This window comes from Aquila chrysaetos, chromosome 3, assembly GCF_900496995.4.
Source record: "Aquila chrysaetos chrysaetos chromosome 3, bAquChr1.4, whole genome shotgun sequence".
In the NCBI taxonomy this organism is placed as follows: Eukaryota; Metazoa; Chordata; class Aves; order Accipitriformes; family Accipitridae; genus Aquila; species Aquila chrysaetos.
Genome location: NC_044006.1, coordinates 50,478,444 through 50,496,762, shown reverse-complemented (window position 1 = coordinate 50,496,762; position 18,319 = coordinate 50,478,444). Strand labels below are relative to the sequence as shown.

At 36.9% G+C, this 18,319-nt stretch overlaps 1 protein-coding gene across 7 annotated transcripts in view; it reads right to left on the bottom strand.

Annotated features, from left to right (window-relative positions):
• COL28A1 (collagen type XXVIII alpha 1 chain) overlaps positions 1-18,319 on the bottom strand; it is a 94,511-nt gene that overhangs the window by 41,207 nt on the left and 34,985 nt on the right. For all 7 annotated transcript variants that reach the window (XM_030009930.2, XM_030009931.2, XM_041122081.1 and 4 more), the window contains 7 exons: positions 18,201-18,245; positions 15,647-15,700; positions 5,408-5,476; positions 3,819-3,887; positions 2,890-2,958; positions 1,878-1,946; positions 212-280 (listed from right to left, as the gene is read on the bottom strand). In XM_030009930.2, the coding sequence (XP_029865790.1) occupies positions 212-280; positions 1,878-1,946; positions 2,890-2,958; positions 3,819-3,887; positions 5,408-5,476; positions 15,647-15,700; positions 18,201-18,245 (444 nt within the window). The remainder of the gene's footprint in view (positions 1-211; positions 281-1,877; positions 1,947-2,889; positions 2,959-3,818; positions 3,888-5,407; positions 5,477-15,646; positions 15,701-18,200; positions 18,246-18,319) is intronic.

Genomic DNA, 18,319 nt, shown 5'->3' with positions numbered 1-18,319 from the left:
CCAAATTTCTGTTTGGTTGATTCTAAGACCATTCAGATCAGTTGAAATCACTTATATTTACAAGCTTTGCCTAAAGACTATTTTGATACTTTTTAAAATGAAAAATCACTGTGAGATTTTTAATGTCTTCACATCAAAATTAGAGCTCTGATAAGGTATAAAACAAAAACTACATGCAAATGCTCGTTACATGTCCAAAATGTAGACTTACCTGGCTTCCTGGATAGCCTGTTCCTGGTGGTCCAGCTGGGCCCTGTGGTCCTACTTGGCCTTGTTCACCCTATACAAAAAGTATTCCTGAGAGCTAAATTGCAATAGTCCATGCCAGCTGATTAACATATTTAAACTAAACACAGAGCAAGAGTCTCCAACCTGTATTATCTTGAAGTTTGCTGCTTCTATTTGAGTTAAATGTGTTTGGAATACCTGAAAGTCTGCCTATGGCAACTGATCTAATAAAAATAATACACCTTCCTACCTACAAACTCTATCTCATTTATAATATTAGATGATCACAGCTGTAACTTTATTATTAGAAGGATCCATAGCTTATCTTTACATACTGACATTAATTTTAAAGATTTTCTTGCATGGAAATACACACAGTTTCTTGCACAACACTCAGAAGAAAAACTTGCAGGTGTAAACAGAGCAGCTAGAGAGTATTTTTGAAAAATCTTTGCCATGTGGTATTGTAATGGTATTGTACAGCACTTGGGGAGCAAATAGAGGAATTATGGCAGAGGGAATTATGGGAATAGAGGCATATGGTGAACTCATGTGGGTATTGGAAGTGGCACAGACCCAACAAGGTGTGACACCAGTCCCTAGAAAACAAAAAATAGTTTCACTTATGCCAGAAATACTTATTTACTGAATAAGTAAATACTGGTCCCAAACACTTACTGTCCTGGCCATCACTGCATTTTTCCTATACAGACATGGGAATAAGATGACTTATTCCTGCACAGATAGCCAATCTTCTTCTAACTAAGGCCTCGAGCAAGATGATCTGGCAGGTGGTCACCAAGCATATGTCTCACAGACAGGCCAAATCAGACCACACCACCTAGGTTGCTCTGAAGATTTTGGAGAGCCATTTGACTGGACAGTGAGATAAGTAAGTTCACGTTAAATTTCCCACACCCATAAAGCACCCCTTGCTGACTAAGCTGTCAATGACTTTGGATGGGAGTGCTGTTCTCTACTCTCACTGAAGCTGAGTGTGGGCCAATGAGGAGAGCAGGAGTCATGGAGACAGGAGGGAAGGAAAACAACGGGGAGTAGGAGGAGGGCTATGACACTAAATCATGAGATGGAAAATCTGGAATCATTGCCTCTGCTCTGTAGGACACCTGGGCCTGTTGCATCAGCCGCTCTCTGGGGATGCACAAGATACAGACTGCAATCTCATCAGGCCACAGGAATAGAAATTGTTCTGGATCCCTCTTTGGGGGACTGGGCACCAAAAAGCTAACAAATTTCAAAAGCCAGAGTGTTTCTTTGCCTGTTCCAGGTCAATTAGGTTAGATGGCTCAAAGGTTTTCTTACATTTTTTTTAATATTTAAGTAAAATTTTAAATATTTCAAATACAATGTTGAAAAAAATTTAGGAGGAAGAAGTCCCATTTCTTCCCTCATACTCCCAGCTGCATAGAATATAGTCCTTCATGCTCTCGGTTAACATTAACAGGCTCAGCTACTTGTATAGATGAGTGCAGCCTACGGAGCTGCATGGAACAGTGTAGCATAGTTCCTCAGATTCCAGATAAAACATACCTTTGTATTGTTGTGATATTGTGTGAATAATTCATCATTAATTTAACTATAAATATAATTAACTATAGATAAGATTAGAAAAATACTCTGTGCTTCACCTTGTCACCTTTGATGTGTTGACCTTGAGGTCCAGGAAGACCAGCTACACCTTGAGAGCCTTTTTCACCCTAGAAATATGTGACAGTTTTGTAACTGTATTTGGGAATTTATAAAGAACACCATCCTAGACAAACTGGTCATCACAATGAGGATAATGAGGAAAAAAGTCTTCCTTCACAAAAAACCCAAGAAAAATAGTCAACGGAATTATCAGTATTACAGAAAAGCAATTCAGTTACAATTAATAACATGCTCATCTGCACTCATTGTGTTGTTGAACACAGGACTTTAAAAGGAGAAAATGAAATACTAGGAAGAAGAAAGCTACATTTTGAAAATGTGTTAGTATGTTCATTAGTCAGAGAGAACAGTTCTGAACTTGGTGCAAGGACACGACTAATATCTTCTCCATGAAAGGAAGAAAAATCTTCTTTGCTTAGTAGTTCAAGGCTCTAAAGAATCTTGAATCCACTAAAAAAGAGAGATACATTTTGATGGGAAGCCCAGTTGTGATTTAATCATAAATATTTGCTTGTTTGTACTTATTTTTAAAAAAAGGAATGTTCACTTATGTTAACCTAGCAAGTGCCCTTAATGAGGCAACTGTCCACAGAGACTCATACAACCCATCTTTTAGTTTCCCAGAATGGTAAGACAGAATGAAAACAGTTCCTGAATGTTTTCTTCCAATGCAGAACATAAATAGCTAAGTAGTCTTTCAGAAGACAATTTATCTCATTAATGCTACCAAAATAAGGTACCTTATTAAACACATAAATAAGAGAATCATTAACTTACTACTGTTAGAGGGACTGTACAACTCTTTTGTAATTATTATCTTGATAGAGTTTCTGAACTTGGAGGGATATTCAGAGAGCACAGTGATTCAGAAGACCAAGATCCATCAGCTGACATTTTATACCAGTGGAATGATCAGTTACCTTAAATAACTTAGACACTACTGCAAATTTGGCCCACAACGTTAAAAAAAAAAAATTTCCGTAAGACTACCTTTTGGCCTTGAATGCCCTCTCCTGGTGGACCTTTCTCACCTGGCAGACCATCAGGGCCACGTGGTCCCTGTAAGAAAAGAAAAATATATTCAGACTATATCAGCAATTCCATTTTTAATTGACATTTTGTCTAACTTGCTAGTATAGGTTCTTGCAACTCTTATGACACCGGTAAGTAAAAATGCTTCCACAACAGCTGGCTGAGCCCAGGCAATTAAAATGAAGTGTAGCAACCCTTAATTGGAGGATTTAGATTAGAATAAGATAATGCTGAATTACATAATTAATGTCTAAAGATTGTACCCTTAAAACTCAAATGAACCTGTAGATTAATTAATAATAAATACATTTACCATTGTGAAACTTATTCCCTATAATTTAATATAATTTTATGATTTTCATAATGAAAATCATTAATAGGTTTTTTCATACAAAATGGCAGGTTAAATATACAAAATTAGAGAATGCCAATTTTGTTTTAAATAAGTACAGAAATAATTATTTTTGTAATACTTTCTGTTCTTCTACAAAATTCAGCTATCTTTCATTATTTAAAGCTAATAAAAAGTTTTTAAGGATGATCTTCATTAAGTAAAAAGTTTCTATGTTTTTTTCTGAGAAAAATGATCTTTTACAACCACAAAGTGACTTTCAAAAATACTGTTAGGATTAATCTAACACCCATCCACATTTCTGGCTTCTTAATTAACAATCTCTTTGAGATTTTTAATGAAATACATGAGAAAATCATACATTTTATACATTTCAGGAAGAAAAAGCAACCAGCCAGACACACTTCTGCTGCGTCAGACTAGGTACAAAGTGGTTTATGGAATCAGTAGCCAACAGAGCTGCTGTCAATCAATTACACACACTAAGACTTATTTTATTATATTTCCACTTCCTATGCATATATCACTGACTTACAGGTAATCCTGGCTCACCAATTCCAGGAGGTCCTGGGAATCCAATTTTACCTTCTTGACCTTGAGCACCCTTGTGAAAAAGAATATTAGAAAGTTCAGTCCTAATTCAACTTGATGCTTTTGAAAAGCATAACATTTACATATAGATGACTTAACGATGTCACCAGAATGGTCTGAAATCAAATGTGTAATATCTCCTGATGTAAAAAAAGCATAAATAACAATTTAGAAACATTTGAAAGTACTTTTCCATTAATACTTGGACACCTAGATCGCATTCCAGCCCTCATGTCAACAGCAAAGGGGTGTTATCACTTTGCATAGGGGTAACCACTGAAAGGTGCAGGACCCGAGAGATGACAGGGACGACGGAGTGAAGTCAGGCAAAATGTGGTTGCAGTACAACCCAACCGTGACGGATGAATGCTCAGGTGTGAGGGATCCTCACCGTAGCCTCCATCTAGGCACTCGAATTGAAGCCTGCTTCAGTGGAATATGGGGTTGCATAGGAACACCAGGAACTGCATAGTTTCTGTATCTTCTATTTATAAGGTGTCATAATCTTCACAATTCCTCCAGTTTACTGAAGACTATGTGCTTCAAGGATAAGAGCACAGAGGATTTTTATCTCTCCCCAGAGCAGTACAGGGATTGGGAGTGACATTCCTTCTCCATAAACTACCTTCCCTTCCGGAATGACCCAGTGTTGTTCCTTTTACATGGCAAATTACTAGTTTCTGAGATAGATAAACCCTCTCTATGTTCCAGGGTCTGCCCCACTGCACAGAAAATATGCAGGAGTTCAATGAAGGTACACATTAGAGCAGTAAGAGCAAAAAAAGTGTAGATATTTTAGACACTGGCACTTGGCTCCAAAAAATAGGGAAAAAAATGGCATAAAGCAACACCAAAGACTTAGCAGCGAGAAGAACTATGGTGAGATCCAGTTCTGCCCAATTTAGATTTCTTGTTTGAGTCTGAGCTGTAGGTCTCTGACGAAACTCTAATAAACTAAGTAGTCATGTTTCCTATGTAGATGCTTTTGCAGTTTCCCAAAAGGAGATCTGGCTGGCCAGCATAGGCAGACATGACTTTTCCAAATCAGCAAGACTGGATTCCACCTTCTAGTCTTTTGCAATAAAATAAGATGGAGGAATGAAATGCTGCATGAGAGAGAGAATTTTATAACCTATAAGAATACCTGTTCCCCAGTGAAGAAATAACAAGGCAAATCTGTCACTTGACTGTGTATCACAGAGACTGAGATGTATTTCTGTGCCTTGAAGTATGGTTTACTCATTAGTGCAAGCATCTGCTAGTGCTTGAAAATAATCTCACATATTTAACCCCCATTTAAATGGCATTATTTCTGACTTCTATTTTATCAGTGGGATCATAATAAAAACTTAAGGGTTGCTGGAAAGGCAGGTCTGTTATCTCCATCCTATGCAAATAAAAAAGCCTGTCAATATTGCATCAGTTTTACATTTAAATAAGAGTTTGAGTTTGATAAATCAGCAGGCGAGAACTTTCATCCACAAAATGACTGCCCACAGTTAGCACTTTAACAGACATATTACTGAGAGTTACCTTGGGTCCTGGTTCTCCAACACCAGGGAGTCCTGGAGGACCATAGGGACCTAAAGGGCCTTGCTCTCCCTAAAGGAAACAAAATGGAAAGGAAGTATTAATGACAACGGAACCTTAACCAAATTCCGCCAAAGTGTCTTTCCACAGCCTCATTTAGGGCTATAGAAATATGTTTTTAACGTAAAAAACCAAACCAAAACAAAAACCCAACCTGTCTTAAAGATAGATGTTTAGATTAGGAGCAGGGTCAATATCCTGGCCATACAAGTTGCTGGGATAGATAATAATGTTATAAAGCCATTCGTTCATACACATCAGGAAAGATAAAATACATATTTATTCTTTGTCATATCTTTGGTCCTGACTTTATCCAATAATTTTGTGCTTCCTCAGCTTTTTTCTTGCTAGAAACATGGGCATTTGGAAATTAAGCAGTGGTTATGCTTTAAACATTGCACTGAAGTTTCTTCCCATAGCAACAACTGCGTATCACAACTGTTGTTCCTACTGCTATCTTTAACTGCAGGTCCTAATTCTCTTGCGTGTTTAATATGTTTCTAACAAAGCCAACGTAGCCACATGATTATTAAAAAGGCTTTTTATCAAAATGTGTGTATTTTCTGGGGAGGTATTTGTTTTTGGGGGTTGAAATTTTGTATATACCACAAAATTTTATATGCTGAGTTCTGAAACCTTTCAATGAGATTTTTGCACTTGAGAGGTCAATGGAAGTGTAAAAAATTACTTCAAAGCCAGATATTTCTCCAGAAATCTACCAGTCTGTAATCTGTCAAAGAATGAAGCTAAGATGCAAGAATGGGAATATACAGTGAAAATAAACAGATTATCCTTGAAGCTTAATTTCTGCTAACTATGCACTTGGAGTGCTACTACTGCAGCTTTAAACCTAGAATAAAGTGGAACTTGATGCCTAGTCTTAAATTCATTCCATTATGGGAAAATATGATAACTTGAAGAACAGCTATGAAATTTAATGCTTATTCAAAATACAAGATTTTATAGCACACCTTCATAATCTAATAAATTAATACAGCATCAATAGGAGGTAAGTCTTAAAAGGCAGAGAAAAATCAGAGAAAGCTGGTATAACTCAGCAGAATAGCACATGTATCTCCACATAGCACACTGGTAGGGTATTAGCAACACTGAAATTGCTTTAATGTGGATTCCATGCATGTGGCTGTTGCCAAAATACAGAATATAGCAAAGAAGTTTACTGTATTCCTAGGTAGACCTTATTGTTTGGGTTTCCTAATAATATTTTCATGAAGCCTTTGGCCAAGAGTCACAACTTGGTTGATGTGTATCTAGATTATCATAAATGATGCAATTCTTATTGATATAAAGCCAATTAGAAATTGACCTTTTTGGTTCATAGATCTTTTTTCCTCCTGTGTTTGTTTTGAAACTGATCAAAACCCAACAACAACAACAACAAAAATTCCTCAAATAGCCTATCTTCTAGACTTCCAGTTCCTCAATGGGATTAATTTGGCATTGAACAAACTGTCCTTTTAAAATCAGCTGATCAAAAATAATTTTTATTAAGTGTTTCCCATCAGCAGGAAATTTAAGGAAGGCCAAGAATAATACAACCAAAGCTCGTACTTGTCTCCTCTTTAATTCTCTTTACAAACTCTTGTTTTAAGTACTGTTTTCTTCTAAGCCAACAGTTAGCTGAATTTCAGGACTTTTGGGGCTGATTCTGTTTAGACAAGAAATAGGGGGAATATGTAAGAAAACACTTTATACTATTTCTTTAGAAAATAATATATAGTAAAAGCAACATTTTCAGAAGGGTTTTAGAGACTTAGAAGCCTCCATTTCATTTCCAATGGTAGTAATTTAGGCTACTGAATTTCATTCGTGCCAACTGGTCACAAGTATCTAAGCATCAATGGAAGTTCAGCTTCTGATTGTGCATCAGTATGTAGAAATGCACTGGCAGAATGGTATCAGCAAAGCCACAGTGCTGTAGTTACACACACACAGCCCCGTGGCGTGCTCTGCTTCCAGGGCAAAATCATACCCATGGGAGCTATACAAGTAAAACTGTTGTATTAAGGTTTCAGTAGAAAGTTTTGCAAGCAAATTTCCATGCATGGACGCTCCCTCAAGGTCAGAGATACTTCTGCCACCTTTAGCCACAGTTGTGCTTCTTGCAAAGCTGGTCAAGATGCACAAAGCATGGGTTCTGGAAGAATGTTAAGCCAAGCACACCAGCCTGGCACCCAGAAGCTTTGCCTTTCAGTCTATAGGCTCCCTTACCTCACCACCAACTCTTACTTCAATAGGTCTCCACTTGACAAGCTACATTAACAGATACAGCTCCATGTAGCTTCAGGGCCTGGAGACAGTCTAGTTAGGGATAGACTTCCCCACTTCAAGGAAGAGTTGCCTCAGTGAGAAAGAAATAGGCACAGGCTGCTTTAAGGCCAGGCAGTATGCTAAATATGAGCTGTTCAAATTCACAGTCCTCATTTCTTTCATGGAGAAGGCAGCCTGGGATCTCTCTTGTGCCATGATGTATTAGCATGCCCCACAGAATGAATGCAAAAGACATGCAAAGTTGAAAATATATTAAAAAAACCCCTATCGGATAAAAAAAAATAGTAATTCAGCAGCACGCAGCACCACTATCTGTAAGCAGGCTACTCTGGGCACAGCAAACGCCACTAAGCACATTGGCTCCATTTGTCAAAACTAAACCTCTGAAATGGTGTAGGAACTTGTTCCATTCTGAAAAATGATGTTTGATAAATAGAGGTTTATCTCTCAGTTGAAACAATAAACCAAACCTCTTTGTTGGGTTTGGAAAGCATCTTCCAAGTTTTTTGTCCTGTCATCCAAACGGACATTGTGTTTTGTATCTACTTCTGACAGCCCCTGCCAGAACTTCCCAAGGACAGTAACTCTGAGGCATGCTTCCTATTGCAAATCATTTGCTCCTTTGCAAGTTCACCCACATGATAGAGCTATGCTAACATATGCGCTGCATTGAATGCAGATGGGAGTCCTACTGAAGATAATGTTTTCCCAAAAGCTCTTTTTTTAACCATGACAAAAACATTACACAGTTTTCTTTCCAATGACTGGTGTCACGTAATCTGTCTCACAGCAGCTGTACTAGTAGGTACTGCTGTAGGCAGTGTAAACAGCCCCTGTGATAAAAAGCATGTACGGTAGCATGAAAATTTTGTTCTGTTCAATGTTTTCTCACTGATAGCAGAGGATGCCTGAATATTAATGGAGAAAGAAACCCCACCTTCTACCAGACAACATGTAAAACTTGGAAACTTAAAGTATTCAATCTGTTTTAAAGACTCTATATTTCCAACTTCATATGGCTATTAGTAAGCCTGGCTTTTATATTCTATGGTCTTGGTGCTACACGTAATGTGGAATTTATTAAAATCATAAAGTGCTGGCAATAATATCATTATCTCTACACGTAGAAGGAAAACTCTGCTTTTCAAAGTAGCTTCTTTGTAATTATTTTCTTTATCTAACACTGCTCAAATTGTTTTTTCTCGCCCTATTGGGATTTTCCTTCAGGTGGCATCTAATATCAGCTAGAGCAATGGGAAGGAAAATTACACTTGATCTGAACTTAATATTTTTTGCATATTAAAACTGTACCCTTTTAAGCTCGGAACATACTCAACAGTCTACCCTCCCCCAAAATAGTTTGTAATGTTATGACGAGTACCAGTTAGTGCCAATATAAATAATTTCTTTACTTTTAAGAAAGCACATACATCCTGTAAGGAACACAAAGACTCTGTATCTCAGTCTACAATGCCATAATGATTAAGCTATAGTAAAAAATAATCTTTCAAATATAATGATTTTATCTTTAAAGTAAACATTGGCAACAACAGTGCGACTAGGTATAGATATTTTAACAGATATTATTGATATTTTGTATTTCTAAGCTAGTTGAGGTACCTAGGAACTATACTTCTTTACAGGGAAATTGGATTTTTCAGCCTCCTGGGAAAGATGTAACTTGCTACATAAGTAAGGAAAGAATTTATAAGTCATCAGAAAAGCAGCACATCCCTTAGCAGTTCATTCTGGGACACATTTCCAGGGAAATATGCAATGACGGATTTTTCACAGGACTATGCCAAGATGTTTTTACAGGAATAACTGCTTTTAATACCCACATTCAAACTTAACTGTTTCTTTAAAAGTTTGAATACATGTCTGTTCATACAACTTGAGACTCTAATTCAGAATTTTACTATGCATATGAAATTTTCCAGAGAGGTTCTTACTATAGCAGTGGCTTTTAAGAATGTGTTGTTCACAGTCTTTCCATGAATATATCATGGTTTCTAGAATGTGTACTTTATTTCTAGTAGCTGGTCTAAGAGTTTAAGCAAACAAACCCAGCGTCACTTCTGAAATGATAACCATAAGTACTCCCTGTTCATCAGTTCTTTATGAGTGGAACACGGGTCATGCGCACTTCCTGATTTTATGCCCCAGTCTGTAACCATATCATTCTGTTTGTAAATTGTCCACTGAAATTTGCAAAAAGTCACGATTATTCCCCTCACTAACAAACACATTTTCAAAATTACTTTGACTATAAACACTCTTATGGAACCTTACTGGTGCTATTGTATAGAATACGTTGTTGGGGTTTTTTTAAAATAAATATTAGTTAAGCATTTTTTAATAAATTAATGAAAACAGACAAAATAATGCCTACTATTTTGCATAAATTAACAGATGTATGCATGTTGAAAATTGTGATGGTATGGTCCCCCCACCCCCAACCTGAGCTTTATTTCCCGTAACCCTGCTCGGGTGATAACCACCAGTGGTGATCGTAATGGATGGATCTGGTTGTGATGGGTGCATCCGGCTCAAAGTGGATTCGGGGAAGACAGATAACAACACAATAGCTGAGGGCTAGTTGAGCATGCACCAACTGAAGTATGGCTGGTATACAACTATGACTATAAATCAATCATCTTACTCCATAAATAGTGGACAGCCCAGGGCCTGCTGAGCTCTCTTGCACAGCAGTGGGCTGCACGCCAGGATCTCCCCTTGAGTAGGGACACCTCTCAAGGTTACTCCTCGAGGTTGAGAGAATCCTTGTTGCGTCAGATACTCAGTAAGTGAATTGGGAATAAGCGCGCTGAAACTTTGAACTCTTAGCTAAGTGATATAAAGGTTTGATTGTACAAATATAATCCTTTAGACATAAACCGTTGACCAAGTCTGGGACTAAGTCTGGATCCAGCCACACCTAAACTCCCTGCTGAGAAGGAGTTTAGAATGCAAGGGGGTCCTTTCTGAACCTCATGACTCAACGGGAGGGTCTCCCTGACAGTTTCATCTGACTCCGTCCTCTGTGCAGTAAATACTCAGGTATACTTTGCCATCGAATCTTGTTAAACCACTGTCACATTTACCATTGAACTTTGTTAACTCACTGTCTAATAATAATAATAAAATATGTTGTTGCTTCTCTTGCAAGTGAAGTACATCACTCCACCCGCAACAAAAATTCATTTTTTGTCTAACACCAAGAACACTAGGGGAAAGCGGATGTGCACATTTTACATTGGTGACCCCAATAAGGTACTTCAGCTTTGCAAAAATGTAAGCAGCAGAACATTAGTGCTGAGAAGTTTGCTTGACCAAAATAAAGGGCATTAAATTCCTTCTTAGAACTCTTTTTTTCCAGAAAAATCATGGTGATTCCATTTCCTTTTTAGAGAGGAAACCGAGATGCATGAAGTCCTTTTGTGTTAGAATATTTGCATTTTTCCTGTTTTTCATTGCTATTGAAGGGCAAAGCTGTCTTCTAATGACAACATAACCACATAATATATGTGGTAATAAATAAATCCAACAAAAGTAAATGCAATAGCCAGTTAGGACACTATTTTACTGTATTAACCAATGCAGTGAAGAGATAATGTAGAACCTAAGTATGAAAATGACAGAAAACAGGTTACTGGGAATGTTGGAAGAGAGATGGGATTCTCACTGGATAATGTTTCTGGACACTACCACTTATGATAGAATGTATTACATTTACAGAGCAAGTAAATCTTTTGTCTCTATCAATAGAGAATACTGACTTTATGTCCTGTGTCCCCTTTTGAAAGCCTATGGCTTCCTGTAATAACTTCAATGTGATCTTTGAGAAACAAACCAAGCAAAAGCAACCACAACTGATTTAAACCCCAAACCACCTATTAACCAGCCGTCTAGCCAATTCCTGGCCATCTAGGCAGGACTATGGAATATTACTGGAGCAGAACAAAGAGTAGCATGGCATTTCTCTTTGCTGACTTTCTGTTTCTGGCACTTTTAGTCTTTCTGTAAGTGAGATATAGTGTCTTCTGGGTTTTTGGAAATGGTTGCATCAGCCAGCAAAATCATATTGTGGGCCATCCTTGCATTCTTAGTGAAGAAAGGAACACAAAACCTGAGTTCCTTGCTCCTATAAGCTGCAGTTTGACAAGAGTCGAGTGTCTCTACCTTAGACCCAGAGTTATAAATTGATGTTCTGCAAATTCAATTAATTAATTGTCTGTGATAACTTAAAAGAACTACCAATTTTTTTCCCATAGGGTTTTTGTAATTTTCTTTACATGTTTTATAGCTGAATGAGGTATATGGTATACTCTGATTCAAGTTTTTGTTTCATGTTACAATGCAGATAATATGTGGTGGCTGATGAAGCTTAAGAATGCTTTAACGTGAAGCAAATGTCTAAGAAAATATAAAGCACAGCTCTGAATGCTATTTTTTCTTGGTATTTTAAGTTAGTGAGAGAGAGAGAAAATAACGTAGAATTTGGCTTTAACAACGTAATTTTTCTTTTGTAAATTTAACATCTTTCTATTGAAACATTGCCAATAGGCAATAGAAAGTCAGTAAAACAGAAAACAAACAGAATAATCCTGATTCTTTGCTCAGGACATGCTTGGGGAACAGGACCAAGATGACTGCTTCAGAAGACAGGAGATACACAGTGAAAATAGACAGTTCCCAACTCCTGTGTTTGAGTGAAATGTCCTGTTAGTCTCTAAGGTTTTTCTCTTAAAGTTATTATGTTTTATTGTGTGTTGTAGGTTTACTGTTACATGCAAGTTCAGCATTTGGCTAAATGGAATATATTTAGTCAGATAAACTGAAAATAATACAAGACGAGTTAACATGTATTTCTATTTTTATAGAAGTGGAGTTCAAATTTGTCATTTTAAACGCCTCAGCCTCTTTATGGAGAAGGTTTGTATATATGGTAATAAAACTATTTAGATGTTTCTGAGATGTTATAACTCTGCAGAAATTTAAATCGAGAAGACTTCTTTTAAAGTTTGCTTAACTGCAAAAACTGGTTTTAGTTAATGACACGCTGAGCTGCATTCTGTGCAGGATATAGGTTGTTCGACATATTCATACATGACTTGGAAAGAGGGTGAAAGTAAAGTGACAAAGTTTGCTTGTATGTTAAAGAGGTTATTAAAATAAGGACTGATTGTGAAGTGCATCAGAAAGAGTTTGAGGTTAAGGATGTGATTCAGGTCCTTATGATCACTCCTAAACTTAGGTGTCTACATGGAAACAGGCTGGCTGAGTTCCTGTTGTAGCAAGTGGAAAGCCGGTCAATGCAGGCAGTGGGACTTTGAGAGAGATTCAACTCATTATTGGCAATATGATAAGGCAGTATCACGAAAAGGGATGGAAGTAGAGTATTGTGCAGCCAGTAAGACTTCACACTGATAGATTAGCCAGCAGCTTAAGAGAGAATAAGAAAATGCATACGAATAACAGAAGAAGAAAGATATGAAAAGTTCTTTTAAGTAATTTCTTGGACAATGTTTCTGGACTCCGTGCTCCCTCGCTTCAGACAAGTCAAATTAAATTAGCTGAAATTGCAATGCCACCAACCCTCTCCTGCTGGCAGCTGCCAGAGCCAGCGGCACCCAGGCAGCACACAGATGACACTGTCCCCAGCTGCACTTGGCACTGCAAAGCGAAAGAACGGGTACGGCACTGCCTTACAGAGGTGTGGGATGGACTGCGCTGGCCAGATATGAGCAAACTGTAGAATTCACAAATGAGACCCAAAACATCTGTAGGCTGAGCTTGATCCGGAGTTTATATTCTGAGGCACTGAATCTTCTCTTTCAAACCTCAACATGGCCCACTAACAATGAATAAAAGTGTTCAGCGGCCGTGTTCTGTGTTATGTCACATCAATACTAATGGCATGCAACTGCCTTTAGCTCTGCTAAACCGGGGTGAAGTCACTAGTTCAGCTCAAAAAGCAGAAAGTATTAGCACAGAAAGGCCATGGGTATAAGTAACTACACTAAGAATAGACTTATTTATTTTATCCAAGGCAGTTATAAATAACTGCCACTTTTCAGAGATATTGTATTATGTGTCATGAAAACTAATTTTAAAAGAGCAATTGAATAATCCTTCTGTAAGGACAAAAGATATTGGAAAGAATGCTATGTGTCTGAACCAAAAAAGTCCTTGACCTTTACTAGCTGAATGGGTGTTTATTAAGCTATAAACAACCACTGATTATCTGTACTGATCATGAAAAAATTTTTCACTCATCTCAAATAAGCCCCAAAATGCCAAAGTTTAGCTTTGGTGCTAGGTATGGACAAGAGATAACCTCTAAACATACATATGTTTCTGCTATACTCTTTAAGTATAATTACCTAAGTGTATTAATTAAACTTGTCTGGCAATATTTTTATGATGATAGATGTCTGAGCCTGGAAAGACTTTGACTATAGACTTTAAACAGCAGGTTGCAGAGAAAAAAGAGGGAATTTTCCTTCTTATTCACACTGAAAATCTGCTGCTAAAGTATAACAAGAGACCATAAATATTATATCCAGGTAGATGAATTCTAGAGAGAGCTACATGTATTTTACAGACATGAAAGTGTGTGAAGAAACTGACAGGAGGATGAACAACATTCAACAAATACAGTTTAATGTATAATAAAAGTATCTGGTAGTACTGTCTTGGACTCATCAGTGTGAAATGACAGATAAAAAAATTATTGTCATTTGCTGTGCTGAAGTTAGAGGGATGACTTTTCCACCACATGTATGAATAGCTTCTTTCAGACCCATCATCCTCTTTCTTTCCCCACTTCTGAAATATTCTGTAGCAGCTTTCCTAATCAAGCATTTTGTTGAGAAGATGAAGAAATAAGAAGTATGAAAAAGCATTTGTCAGGAAGAGGAAAATCATGATGGATAGCAGTATTCCAAACTTTGTACCATAAACATTTCCCATATTTAAATTTATTTCTGTGAATCTTCAAATGAAATTGTTGCCTAAGAAACAAAACATGAGTGTTTAAATATTGCATCTTTTGCAGATTGCTTTGTGTGAATTTAGTTGCCTTGTATAACTTAGATACGGCATTGCATTAACCAGCCTATCAATAATCCTGTAGTAGAAAGTCTTTGTCATTAGACTGTACATTTTCAAACTGATACAAGAAAGATCTTTCTGTACTGAACAATGATATTAATAGCTGTCCCATGGGCAAGACAACTGTATTCACATAAAGCAATTTCCCAAAGGTTTGCAAACCAGAAGACTGCCTAAATTATTCAGATATTTTATCCAACTATTTTGCTTGACAAGCTGTAGTCATTAACTCTGAATGATCTATTTTAAATATAACTAAGGCATTAATCGTTATCAAATCTTACACCTCTACCATTTTCAAAGCTGTCTTGAGTTTTTACAGTATACAAGCTATTAAAAATTACTTTAAATACTCAATGTAAAGATTTTGTAACTACCATCTAGAATTACTTTAAATCTTTCAACACAAGGCATTTTAGTCAAAAATATTCTAGAAAAAACTTCCCAAGTGATGGCAGAAGCCAAGACACATATTCAGGTGATTTAAATTCCGATCTAAGCACTGTGTCTCTAGGCAGGTCCTTGGTAGCACCCTATTGTGGCCCTACAAAATGCTCTTGGAGACCCAGATGGAGAACCAGCTATATGTGTCAACAACACAAAGCCTTCATAATGTGACGACACTATGGCGCACCAAGCAGGTGGTGTACTTTATTGCTGTGCAAAGGACACCATTACAAAAAACTACTGAGGAAAAAGGATAGTAGAATACAAAGATTCTACACCCTCTCTCCCTGTATAAATAACATCTACACATACACAACTACATCTTACCTTGCTTCCTTGAATGCCTTTTGGGCCTGGCTCACCTGGAGGTCCACTGATACCCTGTATGAAAGTCAAAGTATAGAATGAGTTGGCTTTGAAGATGCACGTGAAGTTTCTTTTGAATGTGGCCTGAACAGTGCTTATAAAAAGACACAAACTGGCCCAAATCTAAATGTATTGGTTTCATTGCTGACATAAAAATGTGCTGAGTGTGTTCATTCCCTTTCTTAAATATGCTAAACTACAAGAAACACATGACTATCCAAAAAGAAACAAAAATAATCCCTTTCAGCTACCATCATTAATAGCTATAGATATTAATAGCTATAAATCCTCCAAAATACTGCATTTTGGCTCACAAACAGATATGAACATTTTGGAATATTTGTGATTTTGTACCTCCCATGGAATTCCAGTCAGAAAAAAAATATTTATTATTCCTTCCTTTCCTTTTGCAGCTTTTGCATAAAGCATGTAAAAATGCAATCACACACCTAAGTAACAGTTATACAACCACAAATCAAATACTAGGGGGGAAACAGTGAATGAAATGAATATAGTGTTCCAAATTATGCCAAAATAGTAACTTTACAAACTAGGGAATGACTGTCTCATAAGAGTACAGTGATGTCCCAAGTGCTGTACTGTGCACAAATTCAGTTACATGGCCTTACTCCTTGTTTTATGCATTTTAATTGAGTACTATTTACTAAAAGGAATCTTGGAGTTTTGTTTGTTTCAAAAGAAGCAAACACTACTTTATTCTTAGTATCTTGGTGTCATATAAAGAAACAAAAGATTTCTTTAAAATCTCTTAGTACTTGAAAAGCATTTCTGAAAGAGACTTTGAAAAATCATTTTTATAAGCTATTCTTCCTGAGGCAAAAATTATGATCATGATGTGAGATCAACAAATGTCCCAGCAGTAAAATGGCAATGTCCTTGAGGCAGGGTGTGCTAATAGAAATACATAATATGATCTGTTAATATAAATACCTAAGTTAAGATAAATCATTCTCAAGCTCACTGCACACTATCTTCCTTTTAGTCATTAAGCAAGTTGTAGCTCCCATCGTAATTACTTAGTTCTCATAGCTCAGAATTACTGTAAATCCTTGTCAACCATTGATTAGTCCTCTTGTATAGTGATACATTCATCTGTTTCTGTTCTCCAGCAGTTAGGATTTTTTTTTTTTTTGTAGTGAGCCTTTCAAACCTAAACTGAATGTAGACCATTGTACTATATGATGACATGTAACATTAAGCTCAAAACTGGGATAATGTAGGAGTAATTGCAGTGATGCTGTATATGAAAAGAAAAAAAATTGATTTTGCCTTAAAATAATCAGGTTATGTCATTGTATGAGAATTTAGAGATGGCTTGACTTTCAACAGCAGCTGGTATTTTACGCAGTGTGGAAAACTGAACATATACTGCATGATGAGTTGAATTTATTTAGGGAAATGCTGGTGATCTGATTTGTTTCATTAATTCCTGTCAAAATTGGCCAAAAATCTCTTAGACTCCATGTGTTTCCAGTTTTTAATAAACAAGAATAAATAAGCATCATCTTTTGGGGCACAGATCACATCTTTACTAATTGCTTACCAGACAGAATTACTGGAGCACAAAATAATAAATTAATAAATTTGTAGCATTATTACATGTCCATTGCCAAGCAAAAGTAAAGGAGAAAAACATAATTTTAAAACATTGAAAAAGGCATTTAGGACTAAATGTTCACATCTTAATAACATGTAATAAATTTCTTTGACTGTATTATGCCCTCATTACGTTTTCTTTCATATAACCCAGAAACAGGCTCAGTACAGAAGTGAGTGGGCAAGTGCTGGCTGTCATCATTCCACATCCCCCATGAATCTACTAAGGGACTGGTATAACTTCTTGAGATCTCTACTCCATACAGCAGCTCTTTTTACATGTCTAGTACCAATTTTTTAATGGAAATTACACAGGTTGTAAGAAACACAGACAGCAATAACCCTTTTCAGCAACTGCAAAGAGAGAAGACGACGATCTGGACAGAGGTAACAAATAAATGATCACTGATCTGAGAGTGGTAACAATCTCTGCTCCTAATAACATTTAGACTTTCTCTGACTCATTTCTCAGGTTTTTAAATAATTACTGCAGATTTTAGTCTCTCCAACAAATTTCAGTCTCTCTGGCTGCCTTGTATTTCAGGAGGACTGTGTACAGCTTTCCATGATACAGGCGGATGCTGCCATGTAATATAAGTGGAATTTAGCAAGTAGGGGTATGACAGGACATGACTATACTCTAAGAGTAAGAGGAGAGCTCTGCAGTTGGAGACCCCAAGTGGGCCACACACATCTGAATAGCTTTAAGCAGCAGCCGTAGCCAAGATTTTTTCTTTGAATATTATTTCCAAAAGAAAAAAGATTTGCCAGGCTTTGCTGTCTTGGTGCCTCATGCACCAATTGTGCTGCTTTCCACAGAGTTGACAGGTTGTATGTAGAAGAAACTTACAGACTATAATGTGTTTTCTTTTTATTTGGTAGCTTTTAGTTCCCTTACCTGAGGTCCCCGAGATCCCCTAGGGCCAGAAGGACCTTCCAAACCCTGAGGAAAAATAAGATTCAATTATCAGATTAATAGGAAATTCCAATGACCTGCTTTGAAGTATTGAAAACTGC